This window comes from Cladosporium halotolerans (assembly GCF_011745625.1).
Source record: "Cladosporium halotolerans strain TM138-S3 chromosome Unknown Sca43, whole genome shotgun sequence".
NCBI classification, from domain to species: domain Eukaryota; kingdom Fungi; phylum Ascomycota; class Dothideomycetes; order Cladosporiales; family Cladosporiaceae; genus Cladosporium; species Cladosporium halotolerans.
In genome coordinates, this window is record NW_027191494.1 from 45,784 (window position 1) to 57,949 (window position 12,166).

At 55.1% G+C, this 12,166-nt stretch overlaps 4 protein-coding genes across 4 annotated transcripts; 3 read left to right on the forward strand and 1 right to left on the reverse strand.

Moving 5' to 3' along the window:
• Positions 1-1,616: 1,616 nt before the first annotated feature.
• WHR41_08648 (uncharacterized protein) lies at positions 1,617-3,389 on the forward strand (the record flags this gene model as incomplete). The annotated part of the gene is made up of 1 exon (XM_069377252.1): positions 1,617-3,389. One exon carries the CDS (start codon positions 1,617-1,619, stop codon positions 3,387-3,389), a length of 1,773 nt encoding a protein of 590 aa, XP_069225961.1.
• A 300-nt stretch (positions 3,390-3,689) lies between these two features.
• WHR41_08649 (NAD(P)H-hydrate epimerase) lies at positions 3,690-4,400 on the forward strand (the record flags this gene model as incomplete). Its single annotated transcript, XM_069377253.1, has 1 exon — positions 3,690-4,400. The coding sequence occupies one exon, from the start codon at positions 3,690-3,692 to the stop codon at positions 4,398-4,400; it is 711 nt and encodes a 236-aa protein (XP_069225962.1).
• Positions 4,401-5,538: 1,138 nt separating this feature from the next.
• Positions 5,539-6,898, reverse strand: WHR41_08650 (uncharacterized protein). Its single transcript, XM_069377254.1, has 2 exons — positions 6,723-6,898; positions 5,539-6,666 (listed from the first exon to the last, which is right to left on the reverse strand). The coding sequence occupies exons 1-2, from the start codon at positions 6,866-6,868 to the stop codon at positions 5,904-5,906; spliced, it is 909 nt and encodes a 302-aa protein (XP_069225940.1). The 5' UTR covers positions 6,869-6,898; the 3' UTR covers positions 5,539-5,903.
• Positions 6,899-7,968: 1,070 nt separating this feature from the next.
• Positions 7,969-8,895, forward strand: WHR41_08651 (uncharacterized protein; the record flags this gene model as incomplete). Its single annotated transcript, XM_069377255.1, has 1 exon — positions 7,969-8,895. The coding sequence occupies one exon, from the start codon at positions 7,969-7,971 to the stop codon at positions 8,893-8,895; it is 927 nt and encodes a 308-aa protein (XP_069225939.1).
• Positions 8,896-12,166: the final 3,271 nt, after the last annotated feature.

Below are 12,166 nucleotides of genomic sequence, written 5' to 3' on the forward strand. Positions count from 1 at the left end.
TAGCTCGAGCAAGCAAGTCGGACGGCAGAAGACATCATCGCGGGACGCTCTCCAGAAAGCTTCGCACGACGCCAGCAGCGAGACGGCAGAAGACAGGCCGTGGGAACTCGGAGCAGCGAAACGGAGCGGCCGACGAGCAACCCCCTCCGGCAAGCGAGGCCTCGAGCACGTGCTGCAGGATCTGGTGAAAGCCGAGCCACCGCCGTGCTGCTGGGTGGGCTCCGCGGGCGCGCTTTTCTGTTCGCTTCGCCTCTAGTCTCACCCACCCCAGGGCCCCAGCCTGCCAGGCCCGGTGTCTTTCAAATCTCCAGGCCTTGGGTCCGCAATGCCTCCGTCTCGCCGGGACACAGTCGCCGTCTCGGACGGTCTGTTCTTTTGTCGAAATGGGCGCTCCGATTGAGCAGGTTTCTCGGTCTGCGCCGGGCCGGCGGAGACGACTGCTGCCTCCCCATGGACGTCGGTCTGGGGATTCGGATCTTGTGCTGTGCAGATGGGTGCTGGTGTGGGCTACCTCTCGCAGCACGCCATTCGTGTCAGGATCGCCGCATTGCAATGCCCTGCTGTCTGCTTCTTCCGCCTCAACAATGACTATTCGTTCCGCTGGAGAACGGCACCGTCACGAACCTCGCGAGCAAATTACCGTCCCCATCGTCAGCCAACCTTCGTGGCGCCAACAAGGCCAATGGCTCCCGCACGTGCGTCAGCGCGCAGCGAGCGAGCGAGCGAGCATGTGAAGTCGGATATCGGATATCCCCCTCCACTACGCTCCCGCGAGAGCGAGCATTAACACGTGAAGCTGGCAGCCTTACGGTATTATTGTAGCCATTGACATGTGCACTGCTTACAGCATTCCCCACGATCATCTCAGGCACCGCGTACCTAGGTATTCCGGGGCTTGCCTAGGTTCTCTGGGGCGTGGGTGCCGTGAGCGCGCGGGTGTTGGTCCGGTATAATCCGAGGGCCAATAGGTGTTGATGGCGGGATTGTTTATTATCTTTGGCATGTGATTGCTCGGTAGGATCTCGCCCGTTCGCGAGTGGATTGGGTGCTGAGACGAAGCAATTGAGTTCCAATGCTTTGCTCACTCTGATGATATCGACTGTTCTAGATCTCGGCGGTGATGTTTTGATTCACGATAGCTGATGTGCTATTATCATGGGGGAGTCACTGTTCTGACTCCAGGTGCTGTGGTCTAGACACATAGAGTCATGTGGCAATCAACTCAATCATGGTGGGTCAAGGCCATCATACTGTGCACATGAAAGTGTCTAAATGTACGACCAAGGCGAATGCCTCATACCCAGAGGTATGACGATCCACGTTCATGGGGGCTACGCTGGTCGTCTTCGTACGCTTAACCGCCTATCGAAGTGGCCTAAGATGATTCGCCGTGATGGCAAGTTCATGGTTGATCGAAGATAGTAGCTCTTTCATTGGGACTTCAAAGTCGTGATCGTCCAGTATTATTCGGGAGGCATCGACACTGGCATGGCTCCTTGGCTGGGCTAGGAGTGAAGGCCGATGCGGGACCGCCCGTACTTTGACAGCAACTCTGCCGAGCTATCTCCATCACGACCTTGGGCAGGCTATTCGACCAATGGAACGAGTAGGCAACCATGACTCTCACCCAGAGGCTGCTGAGCTCGTCTGCTCGTCTGACGAGATCCAGCAATGGCCTGAACCGACCTCAATGGCGGCAGCTTCACCGCCAGTTCGAGCGACAGCTCTCGCTTCAGTCCCGAACAATCGACCGTGGAACACCACTCAGGAACAGCCTGCAGACGCAGAAGCGCTGCGCATCTAGCACTGCTAAAGATGCCAAATCTGCCGGCACGCGCACTAAGAACTTCATTCTCGGCACTGGGCTCCTGATCGTACTCTCCTTCGGATACCTCTACATCACCGATACACGCGCGAGCATACACCAATGGCTCGTGGTTCCTACGATGCGATTGATCCACCGCGACGCCGAAGACGCGCACCATGCTGGCGTGAACTACATGCAGGTTTTGTACAAGCTCGGCCTCCACCCTCGGGAACGATGCACGGATGATCAAGAGCTTAGAGACTTGCGCGTGGAGGTCTTCGGACACACTCTCGACAACCCCGTCGGAACGAGTGCTGGAATCGACAAGGATGCTGAAGTGCCAGGGCCTTTGTTCGCGCTTGGTCCGGCGCTCGTAGAGGTCGGAGGTATCACACCTCTGTCTCAGGAAGGAAACCCCAAGCCGCGAGTGTTCAGGTTGCCCTCGCAGAATGCGCTGATCAACCGCTATGGACTCAACAGCGCGGGCGCTGATACCGTTGCGCTGCACCTCCGCCAGCGCGTGCGGGAATTCGCGCACAACTACGGGCTGGGCCTTGGACCTGAGGGTGAGAGCATGGTTTTGAACGGCGAGGCGGATGTTCCTCCTGGAAGCTTGATGCCCGGAAGGCTTCTTGCTGTTCAAATCGCGAAGAACAAGACCACCCCGGATGCCGACATCGCCGCAGTTGCGAGCGACTACGTATACTGTGTCAACCGTCTCGCCAAGTACGCCGATATCATGGTTGTCAACGTCTCTTCTCCCAACACGCCTGGCCTCCGCGACCTGCAAGCAACTGCTCCTCTCACTGCTATCCTCTCCGCCGTTGTTGACGCTGCAAAGAGCACCGACCGCAAAACCAAGCCTGCTGTCATGGTCAAGGTCAGCCCTGATGAGGAATCGGATGCTCAGATCGAAGGCATCTGCTCTGCTGTCTGGGCATCCGGCGTCGATGGTGTCATTGTCGGAAACACCACCAAGAAGCGCCCTGATCCCATCCCCAAAGGCTACATCATGCCCTCCAAGGAGGAGAAGATCCTCACCGAGGTCGGCGGATACTCTGGCCCGCAAATGTTCGAGAGGACCCTCAACCTTGTCAAGCGCTACAGAGCGGCGCTCGACCAAGGCCCTCCGGAAGACGCGTCAGGTCAGAAGCCTGTTCAGAAGGCCCCCGTGAAATCTACACCAGAGAGCGCCAACCCTGCGGAAGCGAGTGCTCAGCGTGACGCCCAGCACCTCAAGCCTATGACCCCCGAAGCCGAAGCCGAGAGCAAGCAGCCTCTCATCAACCCCCCTAAGCAACCGCTCGACTCTTCAGCCGTCCACGGCCAGCCTTCCGAGGCCGCGACCGACGCGACCGTATCCGCCCCGGTCTCGCAAACCGATACGCCCCGTGGCTCAGATGCGCAGAAGGTCATCTTCGCCACAGGTGGCATCACCAATGGCGAGCAGTGCTTGCAGATCCTGAACGCCGGCGCAAGCATCTGCCAGGTCTACACTGCCATGATGTACGGCGGCGTGGGTACCATGACCAGGATCAAGAGCGAGATGAGAGAGGAGATGAAGAAGCCGAAGAAGCCTTGAGACTTGCGCTCTATACATGTTCATATGTAAAACACCAGAGTAAAAATGATACAGACATCCTTCAAATTCCCCATCATTATACAGTGCATTGGAGGAGATATGTGAGGCCGCATTTGAAGAAAGTCATGGGACTGAAGCGGAACGTCATCGCTTCATCAGCCACATGTAAATACCCTTCGATGGTCTGAACATCGACCGTAACAATAACATACCACTGGAAACATTTCGATAGACATCTATTCCAACCTTTGGCACACGAAAGAACCATTCCCCAGCACTACTGCCAACTACAACATCAAAATGTCGCTCCGCACCCTCGGCGCCAAAGCTGCCGCCGCGCTCGACGAAGAGCTCATGTCCAGCGGCGCCTTCTCCATCGACCAACTCATGGAACTCGCCGGCCTCTCCGTCTCACAAGCAATGTACACGCTCTCGCCGCCCTCCAAATCCCCCCGCGTCCTCGTCGCCTGCGGGCCCGGCAACAACGGCGGCGACGGCCTGGTCGCCGCCCGCCACCTGCACCACTTCGGCTACAAGCCCAGCGTCTACTTCCCCAAGCAATCCAAGAACGAGCTCTACGCGCGCTTGCGCAAGCAGCTCGAGCAGCTGAAGGTGCCGTTCACGGAGGATTTCGCGGGCGAAGTGGGGAGGAGCGATTTTGTGATTGATGCGATTTTTGGGTTTTCGTTTAGTGGAGAGGTGAGGGAGCCGTTTCCGGCGGTTATTAGGGCGTTGGCGGAGAGCAAGGTTCCGGTGCTCGCGGTCGATGCGCCGTCGAGTTGGAATATTGAGGAGGGGCTGCCGGGCGATGGGCCGGGCAAAGGGTATAACCCCGATGCGCTGATTTCGCTGACGGCGCCGAAGCCGTTGGTCAAGTGGTTTAAGGGGAGGCACTTTGTGGGAGGGAGGTTTGTGAGCGGGGAGATTGCGGAGAAATATGGGTTTGATATCCCGCCTTATAAGGGGAGTGATCAGGTTGTTGAAGTGCCGCTGGGGGGCGAGAAGTTATGAGTGAATCGCAATTGTACGCTATAGAGCAGGTATGAAAATGCCCGCCCTTAACCTGGAAAATAGGCTCTTGCTAGCATTCTGCCCTGCTGTCCGTTTTGCCTACGCATCATCGCGCACTCGCCATTGTTCATCCTAATCTGAATGCCTCGTCGCTGTCCCATCTCTGAGCCAGTGACCCGCCGAGAGTGTCTGGCGAAACACCAATCTGCGGGCATGGCTACTTACTCGGCGTCGCCCCTATAACTTTATTTAGTATGGATCCTTGCACAAGCTTCAACGACGGGCATACCTACTTCGGCCTAAATTCCAATTGATCCCAAATGCTCGGCTGGCTGGTGAGGAACATTATGATGGCTTCGCCTTCGAGCCTCAAAGCTTGTGCTAGCTTACTGATCGAAGCCGCGTGATCTGTGAGCATTTGTTGAGAGCCGGATTTCAGTGAGTAGTTCTCAGCAACTCTTAGCTCGAACCCGTCTTTCGCGATCACGATGAATACTCGCAGTGACTCGCTGGTAAATGTCCCCCTCGCGATTCGCAAATGCACTGTCACATCCCGCAGGTATCTCAGCCTGTCTTTGCTCAAAGTTCTTGTCCAGTCATTGATTAATTTCGCGCACGAACTACCGGGGCATGAAAGGCCCTGGGTCTCCGGAATTAAGGTACGGCGCGGGCGACCGTGGTTGCACTCCAAAAAAAGAATATTCCGCGTGCCTCTGTGGAAGATTGGAATGGCCTCTGCGCGCACTTTCCGGCTGGTTCGTGTGATTCGTGGTTCAGCAAATTTTCGTTTGTGATGGGAAGAGCCAAGAGACACGATTTCAAATCCCGGGTCCATCATATATGAGTACACTTCCAAGCGCACCTCAGCTGGCAGGTCCATGAGCTTGAATGGGCGCGCACCGTCGCGCAAGGTATTCATCAATTCCACTGGATCCTTCTGGCTTTGCTCCTTAATGCGCAATCGTACCGAGCGGCTCACCTGCCACCAAATGATTGTTGAGAGCTTCTCCATGATCTGAATCCCTGGTCCGGGAAACAGTCTCAAGAAAGCTTGAGGCATCTCATGTCTCGGTTGTGAGTCACCCGGGATGATGAGATTCTTACTGCAAGGGTAATGATGAGCCAGGATCTTCGTCATCCTCGGAAACCATTCCTCAAAATTTCCCTCGTATAGGAGTCCGCTGGCAGTGAGTTCTCCGATGTCTGACATGATGCTTTGGAGCGATTGTCCGTGGTCTCGGAGAGGGAAGGACGTGAGTTGATCGTGTGCGTTTGGCAATATGTTGGTATTCTTGATTTTAGAGTGCCAGGCGATGAAACAGATTCTGAGTTCTGCTCGTTTGCGTTCAGGTCGGGCTGCGTGGTGAGTGGAAGTCAAAAAGCTTCAGTGAACGTGGTGGAAAGAGAAGTGACTAATAATAGGCGGGCTTGAAGCAATCACGTGCCAGTCAATTTTGAAGTCAAGAATTCTGGCAATGGGTGAATGGTGACTGACTGACCTACTCAATCCCTTTTGCCAATGCCATACCCATACCCATTTCCCATGCCAGGCCCGAGCCCGTAGCCTCCTAGGCCGCCTCTTTCCATACCGCCCAGGCGATCCTTGCCATGACTCTTCAGTCTACGAGGCAATTCCACACCCCTGAAGTATGCAACGCAGATGGCAGCACTCGCCAAAGCGCTGATCACGCAGTACACCAGAGTACTGAATGTCAGATGTCCACCAACGCCTGTCCAACCACTGGGCAGCTGAGTGTTCGGGTACCACCTTACACTGAATTGCAACGGAAGAGGGTCGCCAATGACGATTCTCGTCGGTGGCTCGCGAGAAATACTGTACGCAGTCGCGGCCGCGATGGTTCCCGGCGAAACCGACTTCGGCGCCGCGTGCACCAGGACGTTCATGCTCGTAGCAACATGCAAGTGGCTCAATTGCAGTGTGCCGGCCAGCGCGACCACCATAGGCGTGTAGACCTCGCTCAGACTACCCTGGCCGTCCGTGTCGTCCTTCGTTCCCTTCTCAAACTCATCTTTCAATGCGCTAGGCGGAAGAGGCTTGGTCGGTATGCGGCAGGTCAATGGGGCATCGTTGTGGACATAGAACTCGAGCAAGTGAAAGAAAGGGTCGTCGATGAAGTCAATCGTGCAGTTGATGTCCTTCTCCACACCAAAGACGAGCTCAAGGGGGCGGCCGGTTTCGTTGCAAGTCGGAAAGGGAATATAAGAGAGCTGGCCGGTGGCATCCGTTATATGCTCGCCGGTATCACTGAGATGTTGTCAGTGCGGTTGCGCAATGAGAGCAGCGGCCAGGTGGGAGCATACATGGTTCGGTTCAAGCAGCTAACAGGTATCTTCTCTCCAACACGATACCCCTGTTGCAGGAGAGGCTCTTGGGCCGCTTTCGCGGCTGCGAGCGAAGCGTAAAAAGCAAAACATATGCGAACCAAAACCGAGAACCGTCCCACCATCGTGTTTACAGAATGCGACAAGTACAAAGATGTTTATGCAAGGAGTCCGAGGCACGTGTCAATAGAGAGTCCCTTAGCGTTCGAGGGGGAGCTGGAGGCTTGGCGCTGGCGTTTCCCAAAGTTTACCTTTAAGTTCTGGGGTCAACACTGAACTTCACTTCCTTGCTCGTGACTGCGACAAGTTGAGCATCATGCCACAATGCTCTTGATGAATGACCTTCGATGAGGGCATAAAACTCACACATGAGAAGATGTATCTGCCGCTATTAACGACGTATCAACGACGTTCACTTCAGGTCTGTCGTGCAACTTTCTTGTTCAAGGACTGCGACGAGTCGAGCATTATGCCACAATGCTACCAAAAGACCTTCAACGAAGGCAATACTGCGCCAATTGAAGAATTGATATTGCCACTATCAATACACGTGGCCTGGAGCTTGCCGCCTGACGTCCTTGACGTACTCTGGACATGCGCACCGTCGCCATGCCTACATCCTGGAAAGCTCTCACCGCCACAAAGCCCTCTGGTCGTACCGGAGCTTAGTCATCTGCGAAAATTCTCAGGGTGATAGACAGTTAAGAAGAAAAGAGAACTCTTCCCGGGGACCCGTCGACGCAAGAATTCCAATCGAGCGGATCGATGTGTCTCAAGCTATCATGCACTTCGTGTTCAAAGGAACCTTTTCATGGACATGCCTAATTCGGAACACGATCCTGTCGCTTGGGTTGGCGTCGTCAATGCTCTTGGGCTACAGTAGATTCCCGGTCTTCTCATACGACTGCGGATCCCATACACATGTTTGTGAACATCGAATTATTATGCATGGCAGAGTCTGGCGCCCACCAATGGGATGCGCGCAATGCGTTCATAGCGACTGAACCGCATGGCGTTGCCAGAGCTCTGCATGGATAGATGCGGGCCGTCGCAAAGCGCATGCACGTGTGCCTGAGGGCCTGTTTGCTGGTTTGCTTTAGTTCTCTCGTTGCGTCGTGCCTGCCAAGTGCAAGACACACCTCTGTCAGCTCTGGTTGAAGATCTTTACCTCTCACCTCAGCGAGATACCCAATCGTCAGCACCACGGACACCTAACGACATTGACATGGCGGACGTACCAACCGTGGGCCGTTACAAGCTCTACAAACTCGGCATTGACCGCCTTGTTTGTTGGATGACAGAGGCAGGCTACAAATGTCGCCACTCAACCGAGTTTTTCGATGATCTCCTTCTCAGAGGTCACTGGCCGTCTCTGAGTAGATCTGATCTCGATACTGACCAGCGTTACATCACCACGCAAGATCTAATAACACTGGCGACGATCATTGCTGACGACGAGTCAATCGAGATTCCCAGCATTGTCCTGGAGGTATCTAGGGATGTCCTTACAGCGAGAGAAGTTTGCGCCAAGATGTATCGCGGTCAGCGCAAGGAGCAGAGTGGCAGTATTTCCGCCTACGATGACAGGCACGTCCACTTCATCGCCATCCTGAAAGAGATTCACGATCTGCTGTCCGCAGCGAAATCGAAGCGCTCGCTCAAGTCGCACGTCCATGACGAGCTGCGCAACACCGTCGGCGATGCTGCGGCATCTGTTGACCAAGACAACGAAAAGGAAGCCCTCCAAAACCTATTCGAGAACCTTCAGGCCGAGGAGCCCATGAACGAGGCATGGAGATCAAGCCTTGTGATCATCACATTACCTGAAAACACCGATGGCTCGCGATTCCAGCATTCCAACAACGTTAACGACAACAATGACACGTTGTTCGCCCTCTGGTGCCTCTTTCAAGATTTTGACGCGGTGAGAAAGTGGATCCGTGACCTCTGGACCAGGCACTCCTCAGGAGAGAGAAGCTCTTTCGCAGCAGGCGCTGTTACCGACACGGCTCTGGCTTTAATGGAAAGCTTGTACAAAGACTATGCTCTCCTGGTCAATGAAAATCCGGATTATCGACAGCTTTGGGAGACTTGGGCAGGGGACGAGACATTTAGTGACGACAAAACAATCCTTCCGCGGAACAGGTCCTAGGAACCTTCTATTTCGATGCCGTAGAAGTTGTTGAGCTTCTCGAAGAGCAGCTCGAGGCTATCGAACTCTGTATGCGGAACGGAACTCCGGTATCGAACGACGAACTGAAAGACATTGTCGCACGCGCGACCCCCGGGTTGAATTCTACTCTGGTTGGGTCCCTTAAGATGATCTCCGAAACCAGGCAAAGAAGGGAGCGACTTCATGCAGTCCGGGGAATCACAGGCCCTATCATCACCGATGATACGCTTTTAAAGAGCTTGTTCGCGCACACCCACAATGCCAGATGTCGCGGACACCTCCCGGTCCCGCTTGTCCTCAACCTTCAGTCGAGTATGATTATTCACGAGATCGTCGGTGGCAGGACATCCGGCGCCATGACTTCGCTGGTAAAAGCGATTCGGAAGACCACAAATTCAAACACCGACATCATTACACATCCCAGCGAGGAAATGCAGACCGTGGGAAGTGTGTTTCTGGACCGTGCCAATTGGCTCGCCGCGCCCTTCTGCACGTATACAGAAGACGGATCGCAAGTAAAGGGCACCAACCAAGCAAAGTCAAAACTGGCCATTTCACTTCCGACGATCGCGAGCCTGGCCCAGCTTCACATCCAGGTGAACAGCCTGGGCTTCGGCATCGAGGTCTACAACAATGACCTCGACCTGTCCGCGATTGCCCACCTTTACAGGGCAGGGCAGCACTATGGTCTGATTAAAAATGTGTGGGAGGACTTGGAGCTTGTTCTGTCGCACGTCATTAGCGCAGAACGAGACACCGGGGTCGCCGGCCCGGTGGTCTCGCAAGTTCCTTCCGGCTCCGACGGATACCCGTTCCTGGGGTATTACCGGGAGACCTTGGGCCGCTCCTCCACTCCGGAGGAGCTATACAAAGGCCCATACACATTCGACCATGTCGCCACCGCCGAGGGGACCCGCGCCGTCGCGCCGGCGTCACTCCTGGCGCAGAAGCTGCTGGCACCGTGGCGCGAGGGGCTCCCAAGCCGCCTCGCGACCACGGTGTACAGCGTCGCCCTCGAGACGCTGGTCAAAGGGGAGGGCGTCCCGGCCGTTTTCACGGCCACCGCCCTCCTCGAGAAGGTCGAGCAGGAGCTGGCGGACCTCGAGCCGCTCCTGGCCTTCGACCACGTCTCGTTTGGGCGCGACTGCGCCAACATGCTCATCGAATTCGATGAGCTGTACACTCCCGCCGAGCTCGGCCCCCGCGTCAGGGGCGGCCGACGCTCGTACCACTTTGTCGATGCTGCCCTCTTCGACCTCGCAACCAGCTTGTGGAATGCGAGGGCGGAGACGGCGGCGGAGACCAGGGGCGTCGCCGCGGTGACCAGTTTTGGTCGCGCGGCGGCGCACCTGCAGAGATATATTGCCGGCAACGGCAACAAGTACGCGCAGAGTGCGCATTGATCTCTGGGGTGGGAGGGGGTGGGGAGGGACGCGGCGGCGCGGAGTTCAGATAGCAATTAGGTAGAATGTTGAAAGAAACTCTCTCTGCGTCGATCGATGCAGTTCTCCTGAAAGTGCAGGTGCTGACAGCAGTGCATCCATGTGTTCTTCAGTGACAATTCCAGCATTCCTAATTTCACACAGCTAACAGCGTTACCCCCGTCCATGTTAACAGCAAGAACGATAGCAGTATTTGGCTGGATGTACAACGGAAAGAGCCCATTAAGCAGCAGTAACTATGAGAGTGAATCCACATGTCTGTGAGCGCGACCTACAGCATTTTGACCCGTATCATGCCTGTTCTAGAACTCCCAAATAGCGATTTCAGCGTATCGTGGATCACACAGCTAACAGCATTCTGAATGGTTCCACCCAAGATTCATGAAAACAGGGATGGTGATAGCAGCGCATGGAGTGAATCTCCAGCGGGGAGGACTGATACGGTCGAAGTCAAGGTAAAGGTCAAATCACTGTGCTACAAATGATCCCGCGATGGTACTGCGCTTGCTGCCGGATACAGGCTCAGCGATGCAGGTGCCCAGAAAACGTCTATATCGCCAGGCTCCTCAGTGATATCCAGCGCCCATAATGACAACAGCGAGACTGACAGCACCACCTAGGCTAGGACATGAGAAGAGAAATCTTTGACTCCAACGAGACAAAACCGATCAGTCCTTGGCTCTATGGTCCAGTGACTACACTCCAATGATAGCACAGAGGCTGACAACACCGCAACGACTGGGCTATCATAGGAGAGACCCGTGGCTCGATCACCAAAACCAATACGTTTTCGGTCCTGGCTTGGGCAAATGACGCCCCGGTTAGAATATGGCGGGTGATAGTACCATGACCACGACGATCAGCGTATCGTCGAGAAAGCTTCTTACATCAAGACGCGATACTCAGTTACACACACCGTGTACCACACATACTCCATATGAACAGAACGACTGATAGTACCTCTTCCACCTCAAGTAAACACTACTCTCGCACTTGGGCTCGCTTTGCGGTAGGCCCTGACCGGCCAGTTGCGGTGCTCGCACTGGCCGTCCTAAGCACGGCGACGTTGGGACTCAAGCTTAGAGATCCGTCAATTGGAGCTTTTCAGACTTCAAAACGATGGCTGTGTCTGGAGGGCGAGGTCCAACACGATTATGGGCGTGCTTGTGCACCTGCCTTGAAGGCCAATGTTATAACTTTTTGCTCCACACTAGAAGAGCCCGCCTCTGAAGATAGCGATGATCGCACGCCTTGGAGTCAACGAACTGCTATCAGCGCTACGGCTCCCTTGACAGATGGGCTATCCATCGCTTTGGAAACAGGAGCACATCTATCAAGGAGCCATTATAACATTGTCGCGCGACGGAAGTTGGTCCGGTGGCTTGATGCAAGGGTGTTGTTCGTGGGTGTAAGGTAACTCGGCGCCGGCGAAACAGCAGCAAGAAAGCGGCGCAACGTCGCGATGAGAAGAGGGCGAGGGAATCACGGAGCGAACTGACAGCACTGCAATGACTGCTGCATTGATCCAAGAGGGACGTTCACGGGCGTTGGTTCGCTGAAGGTACCCTGATGCGACTGGAGAGATCGAAGTCACTACTGCTCTCTACAGACCCATCAGAAGAACCTCGACAACAAGGGTTCGTCGACCAAACCAACGGAACCTCAACTCCAAACTCAAGCACGGTCAACGCCGGAGGCCCCATCATACTTCTCTTTACGCGCGCAACGACGAACGAACCATCGGCGCCAAAACGATAGCTAGCTCCGCCTGACCGTCCGCAACACAAACACTTTTTAGGTATAAGCCA